The sequence below is a fragment of the Astyanax mexicanus genome, chromosome 7, assembly GCF_023375975.1.
Source record: "Astyanax mexicanus isolate ESR-SI-001 chromosome 7, AstMex3_surface, whole genome shotgun sequence".
Taxonomy (NCBI): domain Eukaryota; kingdom Metazoa; phylum Chordata; class Actinopteri; order Characiformes; family Acestrorhamphidae; genus Astyanax; species Astyanax mexicanus.
The window spans coordinates 43,064,852-43,084,754 of NC_064414.1; the positions used below are offsets into that span (position 1 = coordinate 43,064,852).

The 19,903-nt window shown below is 36.2% G+C and overlaps 1 protein-coding gene across 1 annotated transcript; it reads right to left on the bottom strand.

Moving 5' to 3' along the window:
• Window positions 1-2,558: 2,558 nt before the first annotated feature.
• On the bottom strand, window positions 2,559-9,200 carry LOC111194170 (uncharacterized). The gene is made up of 7 exons (XM_049481745.1): window positions 8,935-9,200; window positions 5,521-6,446; window positions 5,339-5,435; window positions 5,131-5,235; window positions 4,708-4,883; window positions 4,181-4,282; window positions 2,559-4,068 (listed from the first exon to the last, which is right to left on the bottom strand). The coding sequence occupies exons 2-7, from the start codon at window positions 6,441-6,443 to the stop codon at window positions 3,216-3,218; spliced, it is 2,256 nt and encodes a 751-aa protein (XP_049337702.1). The 5' UTR covers window positions 6,444-6,446; window positions 8,935-9,200; the 3' UTR covers window positions 2,559-3,215.
• Between the last annotated feature and the right edge of the window lie 10,703 nt (window positions 9,201-19,903).

Consider the following 19,903-nt stretch of genomic DNA (forward strand, 5'->3'; position numbering starts at 1 on the left):
GCATGGCTCAATATTCTGCCCTACTTTAATATATGTATATTGGGTTAATATGCTAATGATTCCAAACCTTTGAACAACACTACATAAACACACACACACACAGACATACACATATAGTCTTGGCTCATTTGATTGAAAAGAGCTGCGTCATGAATTTTTGGATTAAATTTCAATTCTTTAGTTACTTGGGATCCCATTTTGTTCTCTCATTCGATTTTAATGACTCAGAGTAATTTAGCCCCAATAATCACGTCTCACCTTCCTTCTTCTATCCCTGCTTAATACACAATCAGTACCCTGTACTATTAGTATTATTTTATGCACTCCTCCCCACGGTCCCGGGACCTATACTCTAATGACACGTCTATCAATAGAGGCCTCACGACCAGGCTAGTCTTCTCTTTACTTTAAAGATATATTTACATACATCAATAAAGGCCTCACGACCAGGCTAGTCTTGTACACCGTCATGTAACTATTCACTGTCCAGGGCGGAGTGCTGAAGGAAGGATGGAGGGGAGTAAATTAATTTAAGAACAATTGTTTACATTTAAAATTTCCTTAATGAGTAAATTAGTTAACCTGTCACTCACCACCAATGTTTGTCGATGAGGCCTGGATTTGCGAATGGGGGGGAGAGGCCGCACTTACCCCCGCGGTACTTGTCCTTTATTCTGTGGAATTTTCCCTTGCTTCTGGGGCCCAGCTGTTTTGCTGGAGAGCGTCCTCGGCAGGTGCTAGTCTCTCCCCCTCCGCCGCAAGACCATGCTCATCCTGTTCCGTGACGCCAAATTGTGGTGGAAAAATAATGACAGGAAGAAAGAAATATTCAGAGTCTCTGAGTCTTGATCAGAATGAGTAACAAGATTTATTGAGAAGCCACACGTAATGAATACAGAGTGAACTCCTCCCTTGCAAGAGGTGCCAAGCTCTCTTTATACCTTTTAGATCCTCCCATCCCTTACTTCCCAATTATGGGCACAGTGCCACCATTGTGACACGTCAACTTCTTCTGACATGTGATATGACATAATCCCTTAGTGAGCATATCAGGCTGGTTCTCAAAACATTGCAAGCAGAAAGGAAGATGACCCTGGCGCCAGAATTTGTAGAACAACTGTGACGTGCATTCCTTAACACATACACATAGCCAGATAGAGAAAACTCTTACTCAGCATTTCAAAAAAGCTCACTGAGGGTAGAATGGTCACAGTACACATTATCATCGCATAGAACAAAAAGTAATATCATTAATAGTCGTCATTGTTTATGAATCATCACACGTCATTGATTATGAATCATTTCAATAAACACCTTCCATCACAAGACTTGCTTTTTTCAAGTAAGTATAATAAACTGTAAATTAAGAAATATATGCTAGAAGGTTTATCTACATCTTCAACACATGTGTTGCATGTACAGTAAAATAGAAATGCAGATCCATTAACAACAAAATGCATGTTCCTTTGCAAGATGATAAATTCCAAAGCATGCTGATTATTGCATTAAAAAGTATTTATTTGTTGTTGTTTTTTTTTTTTTTTGTATTTTTACAGAGACCTTCTAAACGAAGCCAAAACCCAGCTGCATCAGCATGCAAGAGCCTTTGACTTAGTTACTCATGGCCTTGGCCTAAAATTATTCGATGTTTTCTTTTCAGTCCTGGGAAAGGTGGCAGACTCAGAGATCAGAAAGTATAGTGCTGCAGAATAAGACTTAGTCCAAACCAAGTCTGAAACAAGATTGAAACAAAGCTGAAGTTCGTTTTGGTTTTAAGTGGCAGTTTATTGCAATAATTTACATCCAGTTATCACCCATGTGGTCTCCCTGTAATTTACACTAACTGGTCTGTAAAATATTGTAATTTCAGTGAGTTGCTTTTCCAGATGTTGTGCTAAATTCTACCTCACTGACAGAATCAAACAGAAGTGCAGGTGCATCACACAGCAGAATGAGTGTATCTGATTCCATTTTTTCTGTTTATAAATTAGGTCTAATTTACAGTTAAAGTAGATACAGAATCACTAGCATAATATGTTGTATCCATACAACTGCGCTATGAAGGGGAGTTTGATTTCAGCACTGCATCTTTTTCTTATTCCATTGTTTAATGGGTGAAAACAATTGGTCTGAAAATCAGTAACCATCTAGAAAAGGGTTTTCACACTGCCTTTGAAAAAGACCATGGTTCAGCACATTCAGACCTTTAACACATTTCTTTTTGGTTGGACCAAATAATGGTCCTATTTTCTGAACCATGGATCAAGGCACCTTTCACACCTGCTATTTTGTTCAGACCAAACAAGTTAATAATTTAGTTATACTCCATCCTGTTGTTCTAATAAATGTTAATTTTCTTACATGGTGCTTGACGTTGAATTTTGTTACTAGATTCTATTCAGCTAAACAGTTAAAATACTTTTGGACATTTGGACATAAAGATTCATTTGTGTTTTTCAGAAAGTGATATTTTTATTTTCAGTGCACATTTAATTTCAGTTTACATACTATAATTGCATGTATAAGAATACAATTTCGAATCTTTCCAGTTCTGTAGAAATTCACACTGTACATCATTATACCATTTAATAATAAAAAAAAACATTTTACTTGCAAAGTTTCTGTTCTACAATTAAGAGGTGTTTTACTTTTAAGTACATGTATCTACCACATATACTGTACATTTTCAGACAAACAGTATATACATTGTAATCTAATCACCGTTCATGCAAGCATTAGTAATCAATATTCCATATTAACACTGGCCACTGTATTTCATGTTTCTGCACAAAAGTAAATAAAAACTATAAAGTTACTGTATGTTATATTCCAGACAGCTATTGTGTGTATAGTTGTAACATAGAGCTAATCAGATTTTTTTTTTAATCCCAAAGATAATCATTATTACACAATATAATTGAAAATTTGGAATTGGTGTTAATCCAATTAGGTTTAAGATTAAAACAGTGTATCTGTTGTTCTGATTTGATATTCCGGTGCATTATAATTTATTCAAAATCACCAGCTGCCTTTTAAATTGTGCAAAGATTATGTGTCAAACTGAAACCTAGAAATAATCTAAATATTCCTATATTGAATTTCACTCAGATTTAAGATTTTTTAAAATAATTTTTCTGTAACAATTCAAATACATAGTTTTGTTCTGACACATAGCCTCCATACAGAGGAGCATAGAGGTCCATATATTTACATATTTATCTAACCCTAGTCTTCCGATTTGATCTTTTTCTTTTGAATTTTCCATCACTATGTTGGGTTTGATTTTGCCTCTTTCCCCTTTCAGAAAAAGAATAATTGTGCATATCATGCAGATGCTTTTTTGCCAACTCAACACGTCTCCTATAGCTGTGGAGCCTCTCAATTTTCCTTTTTCTTGTTACTGCTGTGTACCTTCCAAATACCAGTTTGTGCACATGCTTAACACCTGAATAAACCTCTAGGGAGGTCTTATAGTCAGTACTGTTACACCAACTGTTCAAATCACTCACCATGTCTTTTATGCACCATTTTGTCAGAGGCTCTTCTGAATCAGTTGGGCCTGAATCAGTCACACACATTCCTACTTCCTCAAGGTCAGTGTTTCCAACTAATTTTTGTGCGAGGGTCAAGCACACACAAACCTCTCCATGACTATTTGACAAGCAAGAGCACTGCATGTTTTTCATATTTACTATGCCAATGTGACCATTGCTGTGCACTACAACTGTTAATTTATCAAGGACATATTCATTTCTAGAGTACAAAATGTCAGCTTTTGTTTGTCGTAATCCATTCACATCTATGTCACTGCTGGCTGAGACACACTTTGCAAGTAATACATGTTTACACATGTTACCCAGGTTTGCATATTCACAAGTGCATGTAGTGTACACCAAATCTACAAGATACATACGACCAGGTACTGTTTCTGAGGGAACATTACACTTTCCCTCACACTGCCAAGAGACACTGTGGTCAAGTCCACGTGATTTCATCCTCTCAACTCCCAGTAGAGCATCTGAAGTCTTGGGTCTCAAACGACCTGCTGCCTTCAAAGCATCTAGGTGACTGAAAAAAAAACATACAACAGAATATTTAATGGTAAATATTTCTTTAGTTATTTTTCTGTAGTTACCATCTGTACATGAAAACACCATGGAGGTCATTGTGTCTAACTAACCTGTAATACTTAACAACATGGCTGCTAAGTACAAGAAGAAGATCATCCACCCTTTTGTTGGCATACCCAGCAAGGAAGTTGTACTTCATTCCAAAAAAGAATCTAAAAAAAAAATGAAATATGTATATATTGCAAAGCATAACAGCTTTTTTTTTTAAATATCAACATTCTGCATTTTAGCTACTTTTAAATTAACTCAATATATCTTTGTGAAACTAAAATGAAAAGTTTATATAATATATAAAATGTTTAATAATTTTCACCAATAGTAATTTTAAAACTACATTGACTATTGCAGTACCACCTTAAATGAATGTGTGCCTTAAATGAAAAGAATGTAAACATGCCACAGGGATTCTTGGAAATGTTACTTTGTTACAATACTATACATATAATATAAAATATAAACATATAATACTATAATATAAAATATACGTATATATAATACATCAGTTTTAACTTAGATATGATAGATCTATGTCAATTTATTACTTGAAAGAAGTGTGAATGGAAGAAAAAATAATGACCTTTCCACCACATTGTTGGTCTCACTGTGATGGTGGAAAACTTGGCGGCCGAAGTTTGACCACATGACACCTATGTTAAGCCAGTGTTCCTTGAGGTAATCAGACACCCGTGCACTTTTTGTCTCTCTCTCAATGTCTGACAAAATCTTTACTGAATGCTCCTGGAACTCCATCTCCTATGAAGTCAAATAATTTTTGGTTCAGTAAATTATTTGGGATTAACACCAGGAAAAATGTACATCATTTAAAGACCATTAGTAACATATTTTTAGGTGAATCCTGTTTATAGGTGATCATATCTATTTTATAATCTTTTGACAGTCATGCAACACACTTGAGAGAAATAAAACCAAACGTTTCTTTAAAAAAAAAAAAAAACATGCTTATATTTTGTTTGCTGGAGTATTTTTTTTCTAAACATACCGTATTGCATTGCTTCAAAGAGACCATTCCTCTTATTACAGTGTTCCGTAATGAGGGATCTCTGAGATTTCCCCCCTCTTGTCTCATTAACCAACGATGTACAGCCTGCAATAAAATGAAATAAACATTTAGTTCATTTTTACTATATTATTAACATTTCAAACATCAGCAAGCATAGTATTTTAACATGGAAATATTAAAAACTTACTTGTAGCACATGAAACCAGCAAAGTAACACTGAAGTATTTGGGAAGACAGCTTTGATTGCCTTTATTTCTTTCATGTCACGGTCAACCATCACACATCTGCCAGACATATATATATATAAAAAGTTACCACATTTACAAGAATACAAAATAATTTATATAGAGCAAACTGTTAATGAATTACCTTGGTGTTAAACAGTCTGCAGCCTCATGCAGCTTCTGGAGACAAACCTTTAATATGTCAGAGGATTCTTCACTTAGAATGAAGAAGGAGACTGGTATCCCTTGACCTTCTGAGTTCTTTACCAGTACAGCGTAAAAGGCAAAACCATACTGGGTGACTCCTTTATAGGTAGCATCCAAAAATATCATTGTGGGTCCAAATTTTTTACACTGCTCCAACTGCCAGGGTGAACTATACACAATCATGAGTGGCTGTTTCTCTGCATGTGATAGGGGCTGATAATAAAGAATGCTGTCCTTTAAATCTGATTTGACCAATTTGCCCACAGAGATGCAGTCATTGCCATCCATTCGTTGCTCCAAATTAAAAGTCTTCCTGATGTTTCTGATGTCTTGAGGTGTGACATAATACCCTCTGTCCAAAAGGTTTGTTTTTCCATTCTTGGTTGCCCATTCAACGGATTTTACCAGAATGGCACAGTTGGAAAGCCCTTGTGACAACCATTCATAAATAATTTGTAGTAAGTCTTCATCAATATGGCTCACAGATTTTTCCTTGTGATTATTAAGGTTGTGGCCATTATGTTCAAGCAAAGCTCTTATTATGCATCCATGTGTGTTGTTCATAGTAATGAACTGAAAGGACACATAAGCTGTACAAGAATTTGCACGTGTCTTTTCTGGGTTGCCAGAGGAGCTTCCTGATGAATGGTTGGAGCGCTCACACCTCCACTGTATAACATTTGGTCTGTTTTTCCTGTAAGTAAAATTTCCCTTGTTCTCATTTCTCATATATTGCAAGTGATTCTTCATAAAAGTCTCTTGTGATTCATTGTTCATTACTTTAATTGTTCGCTGAATTCGAGGATCTTTGTCCTTACGTATTTTTTCATCCACAGCCTTTTCCCAAAATTCTTCCATCATAATCTGAAAAATATAACATTAGTCAATTTGGTATGAACAACTTAGGTTTCACAAAACATCAAGCAAAATAGATGTATTTTCACTCATAGAGGACTAAAACAGAATTCTAGAGTAATGGCATTTAAGATAACTCAGATTCCACCTTGCCTTTACTTATAAATAGGAATATAACTACTGAATCTGTTGCTTTAAAAATGAATAGCCCTTGCACACGTCATTAACAGAGATTATGGCTATATATCAGGAACAGTGGGTTTTTTTGGATTACTAACGATAATTAGTTTACAAGGAGGTATTGTTCTGTTAACCCTTTGATGTGCAACATATGCACAACCCCTCTAATGTGCAACATGGGTAAAAATGGATCATTCATTTTCTAGGAAACTTCATGTATGGCTGAATGTTTTTATAGCAGTAAATTAATTTCGTTATTTAGAATTTAAGGTATTCCTCAATTAACTTGTTTTTGATCATCATACATCCTCATTTTATTTTTTTCTTTCTTACTTTTTGAATAAGAGCCCTTTTTGTATAACTACCTCTATAATGCACACATTTTTGTCTTTAAAGCATATTTTTGGAATCATATTTTCAATTTTCAGTTTTTGTCACCAAGAATATGTTTATCACAAAAATGATATGTAGTTAAATGGCCTTCCAACATACTTACTTAAGCTAACTACAGTAATTAACTTACTACAATAGATTTGGCTAACTAAAATAGAATATATCAACAGCTAATAATTATTACTTGTAACTTCCTGAGAGATAATGCACTCACTCTCAAGTTAAACTGAACCTATTCAAATATTTTGTACAGTTATCTTTCACTACTGGCATCAACTATTTTCTAAGGCAATGTTATTGCCTTAGAATGTTACTGAGTTGTGTGACAGGAGCTGTGTTGAGTTTAAGACCTTTCTGACCCATTTGTTAAATTCTAAATGACTTGATTCATTATTGTGAAGATATATCATAGAAACCCTCAGACATACATAAAGTCACATAGAAAATGATTGCGGGTCATTTTTTACCCATGTAGCACATCAAATGGTTAACAACACAAAAGACAAAAACATTATTGCCTGCCTCTGAGGCTTTACATAACTGATAAACAGCCTGGAAGGAGACTATAATTATATAATGTATATCTAACAGCTTTAGAGGCATCAATGTCACCGTCTGCCTCTGAGGCTTTACATAACTGATAAACAGCCTAAAAGGAGACTATAATTATATAATGTATATCTAACAGCTTTAGAGGCATCAACGTCACCGCCTGCCTCTGAGGCTTTACATAACTGATAAACAGCCTAAAAGGAGACTATAATTATATAATGTATATCTAACAGCTTTAGAGGCATCAACGTCACCGTCTGCCTCTGAGGCTTTACATAACTGATAAACAGCCTAAAAGGAGACTATAATTATATAATGTATATCTAACAGCTTTAGAGGCATCAACGTCACTGCCTGCCTCTGAGGCTGTAAATAACTGATAAACAGCCTGGAAGGAGACTATAATTATATAAAGTATATCTAACAGCTTTAGAGGCATCAACGTCATCGCCTGCCTCTGAGGCTGTACATAACTGATTAACAGCCTGGAAGGAGACTATAATTATATAATGTATATCTAACAGCTTTAGAGGCATCAACGTCACCGTCTGCCTCTGAGGCTGTACATAACTGATTAACAGCCTGGAAGGAGACTATTATTACATAATGTATAATTAACAGCTTTAGAGGCATCAACGTCACTGCCTGCCTCTGAGGCTGTACATAACTGATTAACAGCCTGGAAGGAGACTATAATTATATAATGTATATCTAACAGCTTTAGAGGCATCAACGTCACCGTCTGCCTCTGAGGCTGTACATAACTGATTAACAGCCTGGAAGGAGACTATAATTATATAATGTATATCTAACAGCTTTAGAGGCATCAACGTCACCGTCTGCCTCTGAGGCTGTACATAACTGATTAACAGCCTGGAAGGAGACTATTATTACATAATGTATAATTAACAGCTTTAGAGGCATCAACGTCACCGTCTGCCTCTGAGGCTGTACATAACTGATTAACAGCCTGGAAGGAGACTATAATTATATAATGTATATCTAACAGCTTAAGAGGCATCAACGTCACCGCCTGCCTCTGAGGCTGTACATAACTGATATGCAGTCTGAAAGGCATTAGCATCAGACTTTGAGGTTGTAAATGTTAGCTAGCTTTTTAAAATAGTTACTATGGCATTATTCTAAAATTTACAAAGAAATACACAGGTTGTTCTGAAGTCTACTCACTAAAGAGATTAAATTCTAGAATTACCCTACATAGTCTGTCTGATATAAGAAAATAGCACTAGCTTATGCCACTGTAAACATGTAGTTAGTCAGATGAACTCCCTACTGCAGTTTATCTGCTAAACAAAAAAAACAGTCTCCAACAAAGTTTAGTTTTGTTCACCAGAAGGTAATCTGTACTTACAAGTGGTTGACTGTAGAAACACAGACCAGCAGCCTTTCCAAAAATCCAAAATGTAGCAGTTATACTGTGCTAGCTCACTGAAAAAAAGAAAATAAAGTGAAACTGCGCGCTCGAAATTCCTTGATTTAATCTGATTGGCTGTGTTCTCAAGGGGCGGGATTCCAGTTTCCTGTTATTTGATTGGTTTAGCTGGTAGAGGCGGGCTGCAGCCTTGGAGGCACTGCAGCCTGTGAGACGTCGTTCAGGGCTTAAAAGCCTCACGAGCCAAGCAAGTCTTCTATTTAATTGGGCTAAAATGCTAACAGCTAATTGCAACCCAGATAAACACTCATATCTAGCAAAGCTAGCTCTGCCAGGATTAGGATGTATTTGTTTCCTTTTTATTTGGATATTTGGAGACCTTCCCTACATTACACTGTCTTCTAAGAGAGATCATGTGGGCAGCAAGGCATCAAATCATCATTTCTTGTGTTTTCGACACAGAGTCAGCCTCCAATTTAGCCCTTTAGACCTTAATTATGTTCCAGCAATAAAAAAATATCAGAATGCTTTTTTCTGTCTGTAATTCATTCAAAAACAACATTTAGTAAACACATAAATACAATCATACATAGACAATAAGCAGGGCAGTTGAATAATTTGTTTTATAACTTTTTTTTTTATTACTTTTATCCTATTTCATTTTTATATTACTTTTATATGTTTTTGTTCAATCATTCTTAAACAGTAAAAAACATGATGAGGGGAAAAGTTTGCTCAGCTTTATTGGCTGGGATGCTGCCATGCTTTACTTTAGTGTTTAACCCCTTAACAGGCCTTGGCCCGTATACAAGCTACAGGTGTAGGTGATACAAAACACACTTTTTTCTGCAGTAAAATAAGTTATTTACATCCTGAAAACTTTGAGGGCTTTTGAGACTCTCCTACAGGACACTAAAGGTGCTTTTCCAGCAGCATTGTGCCGGTGCTGGTGCCAGGTTCCTGAATGGTTCTTTGCGTTTCCAACGCGTTTCTGGCCCCACAATCTTGCTGGTCTGGAACTAGCGAACCTGTGACGCGTGCGGCCAAAGGACGCTTCTGTTGACGCCCACATTAACATACCTAGTGAGTGACTCCTTAAAGCAGTGGAAACACGGGCCGGTTCTTAAAAGGTTCGCAGGAACTGGCTCCGGAACCAGCACTTTGTTGGTGGAAAAGAGATATAAGAGAAGGTATCTGTTCACTCTCTACTCCACTCAAAAACTCAAAACTTCAGATCAGTTTTAGGAGGAATCAACTCTAAATCCTGCATGTTTAAAAAATAGCCATAAAAAATTAGACAACCGTGACGAAACATAAGGTTTGGAGGACCTAAATTGTTTGATTTGTATTTAGAAAAATATCCATTTTAAAATGTTCATGAAAAGATCAGAAAAGTGCCAATTTTATTATTTCTATTCATATATTTTATATTATATTTTGAAAGTTGCATATTTTCTTACAGTTTTTTTTATATTTATTACAATTACAGTTATGATATTCAGTAACATTTTGTCAGGTCTGGTGCTGTTAGCTCCTCTGTCCCTTCCACACCCAGCTCTAACGGAGGTTCTCAGGTCAACAACTACATTACCCAGAATGCACCACCCGCTGACATCATGCACTCACCTGGTCACGTGACACCTCACCTGCTTCCTCCAGGAAGTCCCGAATACTGATTACTGGTACTATAAAAGAGCACTCCACACAAACACTCACGCCGCGTATTGTAGGTTCTCCTCTTTACAAAGCGTTCTATATCTCTTGTCTCAGTTTATCTTGTGTATGACCTTGCCTTTGTTTTCTCGATGCCGATTATTGCCTTTGCCTCTGATTTTGGATTGCTTGTGTATTACCTGGACTGTGTTTTCTCTACTGCCTCTTGGATTACCTCTGACATTGGACCTCTCGTGTATGAACTCTGGACTGTCTCTCGTTTATGGTATGGTTTTGTCTTCATTGCTCTGGTTAGTGGTGATTACCCATTTTTCTGTATCGACTACGTCTTACATCTCTTTTTTTATAATAAACACAATTTTATCAGTATCTGCACGTGTCTGTATTCTGTGCTCACCATGACACATTTCTTATCAAACATGAAACTTTAAGTAATGTTTCGATACAAATCATCAATATATAGGCATGTAATATCAGGCAGAAAAGTGACAAAAATGTCTGAGTGTTAGGGGTTACTTTACTTTTTATTTTTTCCAAAGCAGTGGGCGGGGCTAATCTGCTGTTTTATTTACTGATAAATGTCTATGCTTATAGATCTAAGTCTTGGTTAAGTGCAAGAACACAGAAGTAAGAAGAAAACACCTAATGTCCATTGCAATAGACACAGGGTCTGAAAGGGTTAAGCTGGGATTTCTAAATAAGATGATAGGAAGATGTTGTGATGAGTGCTTTGACAGGGGCCGTGAAGGTGAGAACAGATGATACTGACATATCCCTGAAGGCCTTCATTAGCTGGATCAGGTGTGAGATTGAGGTGGGTGGGGTAAAGTCTGCAGGGTGGAAGATCTCCAGGACCAGGAATGAGCTCAAGTGAAGGTTCTGCAGACTCATTTCACAAGCTTGGTTCCTCATGGAATCAAAAGTGTCTTTTGGCTCATTTCCTAAACAGCAAGATTTCTGACCTAGACTTTAGTGCTTAGAGGTTCGTATTTGGTTTAAACAAATTTTGCTTCATCCAGTTCCTGCACAAAAAAAAGAAATCTGGTAAAATTTAGACTTCTAAATCATATTTTTACAAAACAGCTATGAGAACAAACTAAAAAAAGTTTGGTAATTGATAGTGTGATAGCTGAAGTGCTGTGTACTCTGTGTACTCTTCATCAGTGTGAGGAGGGTGATGTACATTCACCCTTCAGCTTGTCTTATTGCTGTAAAATCATTATGCACAGCAGCTGCCAACCTCATTCCCGCTGTCTTATTAAAGTAAACACTCGTTTTTTGTGAGCTCTTCTAGATAAGAGCTTTCTCTATATGAATAATTGGGATGACAAACATTTAATAGTGTAGGCCTTTAAATAAATACACATCCTGTGAAGAGTCTACGAGTTTATCAAACTCAGAGTCAGTCCTGAGGCTGAGCTGGGGCTGCTGCAGCTGTTTCAGCATTTCCTGAGTTGGGTTTTGAAATGAGATCTTCAAAGCAAGCCTTTCTTCTGTTACACCATTTGCATGTGCACACATTGTCAAAAAAAAGCAAAAACTTGCACCCGGAAGGAATCAACCAACTGGAATGAAACTTTCTTGAGTAGGTGGTCACTTAGGGTGTTCTCGCACTATGCATGGTTTGGTGGAATTGTGCTGCTGCAATAGCGTTAGAGTTTAGGAATAAATCTATACTGATGGGTGTGGAAGTGTCTGGAAGTGAGGTGTTGCTATTTTGGCGGTGGAAAACACAGGTGTGCCACTGACTGAAATTAACCTAGACAACAGTCAATCATAAGAGTCCATTCCTATATGTTTGCCCAGCACTCGTACACCACACAGAAACACACACAGCAGAGCTTAAACCCCACTTTCACCTCAACAATAAACAGAATACAGAATAAAATAACATTACTGTTCCCTTATATGAGCTGCTGGTGTACCTACACAGTGGGAATGTGCAGATCAGTATCCTCTGCTGAGACGCACAAAGCGCTGAGCTGCTAAGATACAAACACGCAGAGCTCACCTGCCTCTTAAAGAGAATGGCAAGTGACACAATGATGTCCTGTTACACCTAAAACACACCCATGATTAATTAGGATAATTAGTAAATGCCTTTTGTGCATTTCGAGCTGCTCAAGGTGTATTTTTTTTGGGCTCACAATACCAAAGACACACGACACGCCCTAAATCCATCTGCACGATTTGCAATTGACCGGTGCACTATAGATCGCTAAAATAGGGCCCTAAGTGTCAGAAGGTTCACATTAACATTTCGGTAAGGACCCACAGGTCATTTCTTTTGTCTGGATCATCTGTAAAATTAATTAAAAAATATCACTCTATACTTAATGTAGTTTGTGCTTGCATGAAGACCCACTGTTAATAAAGCTGGATTAAATATTGCACTATCATTGCAAGTCCACATGGGGGAAGCAGAGATCAGACAATAACTTTAGTGAGTACTGGGTCAGTCACAGATGAGAAAAGCATTCTACCCATAATAATGTACCAAAGAGCAGGCAAGCCCTTAACAAGTAAAGCTAATATAATTAAATAGATGTCCCTCGTTATCCTAAAAAGGACACTGCTCTAATGGAAGTGGGGATATTTAACAGAGCTGATAAAGCACTGAGAGGCTGAAAGCATGGCTTAATAGTTAAAGAGGCTCTAATGATGGCATAAATGAGGCGCTGACTCTCTGGACTTCCATTTAATATCCCTTTCTACATCATAAAGTGAACAAGAATCAGTAATTAGAATCCCTCAACTGAACTGTGGGAATGGGGTGATTTAGCACTGAATTACACCACCAGTCAAAAGTTCAGAATCATATAACTATTTGTAGGAAACGATGAATAACCTTTTGTTTAAGAAAGAAACGTAGTGATGAATTTTTTATAATGACGTGTTTCAAATCTGAATGCAGATTCATTATTTACAATATTGCTTACCGCTCTTAATGTATTGCTCATACATACAGCTCTGGAAAAAAATAAGAGACCACTCAAAATGATGAGTTTTGAGCTTTGATTTTACCAAATTGAAAACATCTGGAATTTAATTAAAAGGCAGAAAGATGATCACAAGCCATCAAACCAAACTGAACTGCTTGACTTTTTTGCACCAGGAGTGGCATAAAGTTATCCAAAAGCAGTGTGTAATACTGGTGGAGGAGAACATGCCTAGATGCATGAAAACTGTGATTAAAACCAGGGTTATTCCACCAAATATTGATTTCTAAACTCTTAAAACTTTATGAATATGAACTTGTTTTCTTTGCATTATTTGAAGTCGGAAAGCTCTGCATCTTTATTTTTTATTTCAGCCATTTCTAATTTTTTTTAAAGAAATGCTCTAAATGACAATATTTTTTTGGAATTTGGGAGAAATGTTGTCTGTATCTTAGAATAAAACAACAATGTTCAGCTGCACAGCTGCACCTAAAAGCACAAAGGTGCGTGAATTCCGGTTTGAGTGTTTACATTCATGTCGCATGTTCCTGGATTGGATACGTTTCGGATTTAGAACCACATATACTGCCCTACAAAGCAAAAAGGCAGTAACTGCACAGAGCACCAAACTGAGAAAAATGACCTTAAAGTTATCTTGTTGTCCAGCCCAAGTAGTTGTAGGTAGATTATTGGACATGAGGCAGTATTGTTACTCCATATAACCTTATTCTTTGCAGATATCAGTAATTTTAATATTTTTTTTATTTTACCCCTTTTTTACAGTTACTGTATTTTTGCTTTGTATTACTCCTACTTTCGAAAGTTCCATACCAAGTAAGAAGGCAGTAACTTAATATTCTTCAAAAACCTTTTTTGTCATAGCTAGGGTTTTGTTGTATTTGAGTTGTACTGATTGGAACCATTTGTATCCTGCAAGACAGTGTTGCCACAGCTAATGTAATTAAACCATTTAAGGTGTTAATAGTTCACTCAGATTTTTTTCTGGTGTTTATCACATCTAAAAAAATATAATATTTCCAAGCTGCATCAAGGGCCAAATGAGCAGCGTTCATATTTTTATATGGCCCTATTATGGGAGTGTACTTAGTGTGTATTCTTAGTTAATTTATGTTCATTAATCTCAAACACATCTGAATTATCTGCAATACATAATATACACTAGTTTTAACCTGGATGCACTGAAATACAAGTTCATCGTCAAAGTTGTTTTTCAAGTTGATTTAAAATGTCATAGCCTACACAAACATACTTTTTCACGGAACCCCCTGTCACCTCAGACTCTGGACCTTGAGAACCTAATACACAAAAGTGATTAATGAAGTGAATACTCAGGATAATTAAAAAAAAAAATAGATAGAAACGAGTAAATAAGCTTATTTGATATTAATTTAATAAATAGTTACATATACAACTGTCAAAAAACAGGGGATAATGAAAGAACAACATTTTATTAAAAAGAACCTTCTGTACATTAATTCGGCCTATGACTAAAATATTGCTTTCATTAGGCCAACACAATAAATAAATACCTGTAATAAATAATAAATACATTTGCATCCTTTAAACATGCGTTTTAAATTAGATGAAACCAAACATAATATAAGTAATACACAAATCATTGTGAATATGTAGACTGATATATGTGATCAGGTGTAAATTATATGTCTAAAAAATGTTGTTTTTTATGTCACAAGAGGGCGAAAGAGCACACTAAAGGGCAAACGATGAAATACATACAGTAATCATTTTGATTTGGTCCATTATAACTTAAGGTAAGAGGCTATTTTTTTCTTTTTTCATGTCTGAAATGGGATGGAAGAAAATGTGCACGACTTGGAGTTGCAGAAGTTAGATTGGGGTTACAGTCAGTGTTACAGAACTGTGTACAGAACCCCCCCTTCTTAACCCCTCCCAGCACAGATCTTTCTGGTGAGGGAGAAAACTCAGATATAAATATAAAGTTCAGCCGTGATATGTGAGGAGCCCAGCCGAGCACAGCACAGAGACCCGGCCACTCGGAGGGACAGTGCCGCTGTGCACACCGTGCTGCGGGCGCAGAAGGCTTGTTAGCCAGCTAGCTTCAGCACGGGTCCAGCACGGAGCCTCACTGTCACTAACACCGACTTACCGGGTCTCCGCGCTCGCCGTGAACCTGATCCTAGAGTGAATTTGCGTGTATTGTAAAGTAAGACGTTTTCTTAGATACAGAACATATAATATAAAGTTAGGGAGGATAAACTAGTTTGTAGGGGCGGGGTGGAGAGTGGGAGGGGGCACGGAACGTCTCCGGACAGAAAACAGCTGATAGCGCTGACAGGAACTTTTGTGATACGTTTCTAATCAGTCATAATCATTCGCTGTTGTTACTTACCATACTCCGGATATTTTCTTTTTAATGCCAGTTCCACCATCTTTTTCCCTCTGGATTGGGCCATCGTAACAAGAAAGTGCAGTTTCACAGAGTAAAATTGCAGCGTCAAAAGAGTCCCGCACGGTGTTCTCTATGGCAACAGTAACATCGCTGTGGCAACAGCGTAATTATTACGTGAAGTGATACAACAAAGAATGACAGTAACTGTCACGCTACAAGGCAAGAATACAGTAATGGCGTTTACTGCCTTTTTGCTTTGCTTTACTAGTAGTTTTTGTAGTTACTGTACAAACACCCACCAATTTTCTCCAAAACGACACACATTTGAGATGAGATATTTTGCTACATGACAAATAATGCTTTGAATGTTACAAAAAACACAATAACTCATTTTTGCCAAAAAATGCAGTTACTGCCTTTTTGCTTTGTAGGGCAGTATAAAGGTGACTCAAATTTGATTTGAAATAAGTGTAATTGGCATGTTCACGCAGACATGAAAAAATCAGATCTGAGCCACACTGGGCAAAAAATCAGAACATAGCCTAAGGGACTTCGTAAATGAAGGATAGAGTGATGTAAAGAATTTTACATGTCTTTTAAATAGTCTGTGATACATACGTCGCCATAGGCTCTTTAGAGTTAAGTAATTTGGGAAAAAAATTCTATTGGCTCATTTATCATGAAATTTTGGCACAATCAACTACAAATCTACCAGATTCAAAGATGTTTGATGTCATAAAATGAAAAAAGACTATTGTTTTGCTATATGGATAAATATGGATGGGCCGGATGTTCTTTGGATGAATACACATGGGTGTATTATATCTAATGGTCTATATGGAATATAATCATTTGTGGAAGAGTAGAGGCCAAACAGTTGCTGCCAAGTGCAGCAGTGAAAGAACCTAAAACACATATCAAATGAAATACAACAACCCTGACACACTGACAAGGACAGAGGGACACAGGACACGATAAGTGTGTATCATTAAACTCACTTCTCTGATATTTCTGACAGGTCTTCCTCTTAGAGAGCCTTTCCAGCTGAAGCCCTGTGCACTGAAGCTCGGCACTATTATACAGAGCAACCTAAACCACTGTCTGAGGCCTCGTCACAGATCAGACTGACTATTTGCTCTCCATCAGGTCCTGGAGGAAAACAAACTCCTGACCTACTTCATGTGTTTATTCTAATGTTAGAATTGTTTATTTTCTCCCGCCATGGCACTATTAATTTTGCATGTTGTTTACTCCCTTTGACTCCAGATCGTAGCCTTTAGTCGCTTGCTGCTGCTCGGCAGATATTGTTTATGCAGGGGGGCGGAGGAGCGCTGAGCTTTGATCATAGCGCTGATCTGAATTAGCTGCAGCGTATTGAATAATGATTGATTGACTGATTTCCTTTTCTAACGGACGTACAACTGATCAAATGCTAAAAGTGTCAATAATTGTACATACAATAAAATCTATCACAAATAGAATATTTAATATTTACATGTATATACTTTTGTGCTGTATCTGTTTCTCTGTATACATTTTTATACTTATATCCTTAATTCACCCTGTTTTTCAATAATCAGGACCCCGCAGGACAGACCACCATAGAGCAGCTATTTTTATTTATTTGATAGGCAGAGGTGGAAAAAGTACTGAAAAATTGTAATTGAGTAAAAGTACCTTTTTTTTGCTAAAATTCTACTCAAGTAAAAGTACCCATTTAAAAATCTACTCGAGTAAAAGTAAAAAAGTACTCAATTAAAAATATACTTTGAGTAAAAGTTGCATAGTTACTTTTAATTATTTGATGTAAAAAGGAAAAACAAATCATAAATTAAATTGTTTTTAATTATCTATTATTCCACATAATAATTTGGACCTTTCAGGCAGTATTTGATCAGACCACCTAATAAAACATTTTCAAGAAAAAGTGGCATAGGTTTCTATGATCCATTTTTTTCTTTACTATTATAGGTTATGTTTATATATGTGGCTATAATCTGTATTTTTATAGTTTTGCAGTTCATTATTATTTTTAACTTGCCATTGCTGTGCTTTAACTGCTATTTACATGTTTTTTTTAAACATTTGAGCAAGTTGTTTAATGATTAAACAATGACTTAATGACTTACCACCACATGCTTTCACAGGTTTGATGTACATTTTGCATTGCACGAGGACGTTACTGCCTCGTTATTCCACGCTCGACCATCCGTGCCAATTTGTTTCTTTTTTTTTATTCAGACAATTGTTTTTTTTTCCCGGCATTTTATTTTTTACTCAGTAATTGGTAGTTTTCCAATGTAGCGAAGTAAATTACTTGTGTCAAAATGTACTTGAGTAAAAGTAAAATGACCTATTTTAAAAACTAATTTAAAAATTACAAATTACTTAGAAAATCTACTCAATTACAGTAACTTGAGTAAATGTAATCAATTATCTTCCACCTCAGGTGATGGGTCATTTATTTTCAGCACTGTAGTGATTAGCACTGATGAGCATGGTGGTGGTGTATGAGGTGTTAGTGTGTGTTGGTTGTGCTGGTGGTACAGTGAGTGGATCAGATGCAGCAGTGCTGCTGGAGTTTTTAAACACTGTCGACTCTATTAGACACTCTTACCTATAGAAATTATTATATTTATTATTATATTATGTATATTAATATAAATGTTGTTAATTTTAATGTTATTTTGTTGTGATCAGTGGTATTTTCTGTAGAGAGAAGGAGTATGTATAATATTATACATATGTACATAGTATATATCAGTGTGTATTATCATAGTATGGTGTTTTTTTTTGCAGGAATGCCCTCTCTCTCCTTCCTTCATCCATCCCGCTGTCAGCACTAACCTAACTTAAGGTTATTGATATTTTAGTTTGGAGAGACACAGGAATATATATATTTTGTTCCATTATAATCAAATACGTGAAATTTACATGCAAATACTAATAAGGGAGGACGGCTGGAAAGAGGGGTAAAATACGGCAGTTTCCCAGCAAAAACAGGAGACTTGACAGGTATTTTCATGAGTGTTCACAGGATGCTGTCTACAGGACGCTGCCCACAGGATGCTACAGAGTTTAAGAACTCCAGCAGCACTGCAGTGCTAAGAATGATCCACCACCCAATAATAGCTGCTCTGTGATTGTCTATCCTGTGGAATCCTGATCATTGAATAAAAGAATAAGAGCAGCATGATAAAGTGTGCAGAGAAACATAAACAGGACTACATTCTGAAATTACAGAACCAAAAACTGAACCAGAAAAACAATATTAGGTGTAGAAAGAAGGATGTTGTCATAGCGTATTGCTCAATCTGTGTATGTTAAAATGTAGTACAAATTACAATGTATATGCATTTATGTACAGTACAGGCCAAAAGTTTGGACACACCTTCTCATTCAATGCGTTTTCTTTATTTTTATGACTATTTGCATTGTAGATTCTCACTGAAAGCATCAAAACTATGAAGGAACACATGTGGAGTTTTATACTTAACAAAAAATGACCTGAACCCAATCCAGATGGTTTGGGGTGAGCTGGAGCACAGAGTGAAGAAGGCAAAGAGCCAAAAAGTGCTAATAAACACCTCGGGGAACTCCTTCCTTCAAGACTGTTGGAAAACAAACAATTCAGGTGACCACCTCTTGAAGCTCATTGAGAGAATAATGCCAAGAGTGTGCAAAGCAGTAATCAGAGCAAAGGGGGGCTATTTTAAAGAAATTAGAATATATATATATATATATATATATATATATATATATATATATATATATATATATATATTTTTTTTTTTTTTTTTTTGTTATTTCACCTTTTTTGTTAAGCACATAAAACTCCACGTGTTCATTTATTCATAGTTTTAATGCCTTCAGTGAGAATCTACAATGTAAATAGTCATGAAGATAAAGAAAATGCATTGAAAAAGAGAATTTGTCCAAATTT

Coding starts and splice junctions, on each gene's coding strand:
- LOC111194170 (XM_049481745.1), bottom strand. CDS start 6,443: ATGATGGAAGAATTTTGGGAAAAGGCTGTGGATGAAAAAATACGTAAG. Junction 5,236..5,338: donor GCTGGTTTCATGTGCTACAA/GTAAGTTTTTAA, acceptor ATTTTATTGCAG/GCTGTACATCGTTGGTTAAT. Junction 4,283..4,707: donor ACCAACAATGTGGTGGAAAG/GTCATTATTTTT, acceptor TTTTTTTTTTAG/ATTCTTTTTTGGAATGAAGT.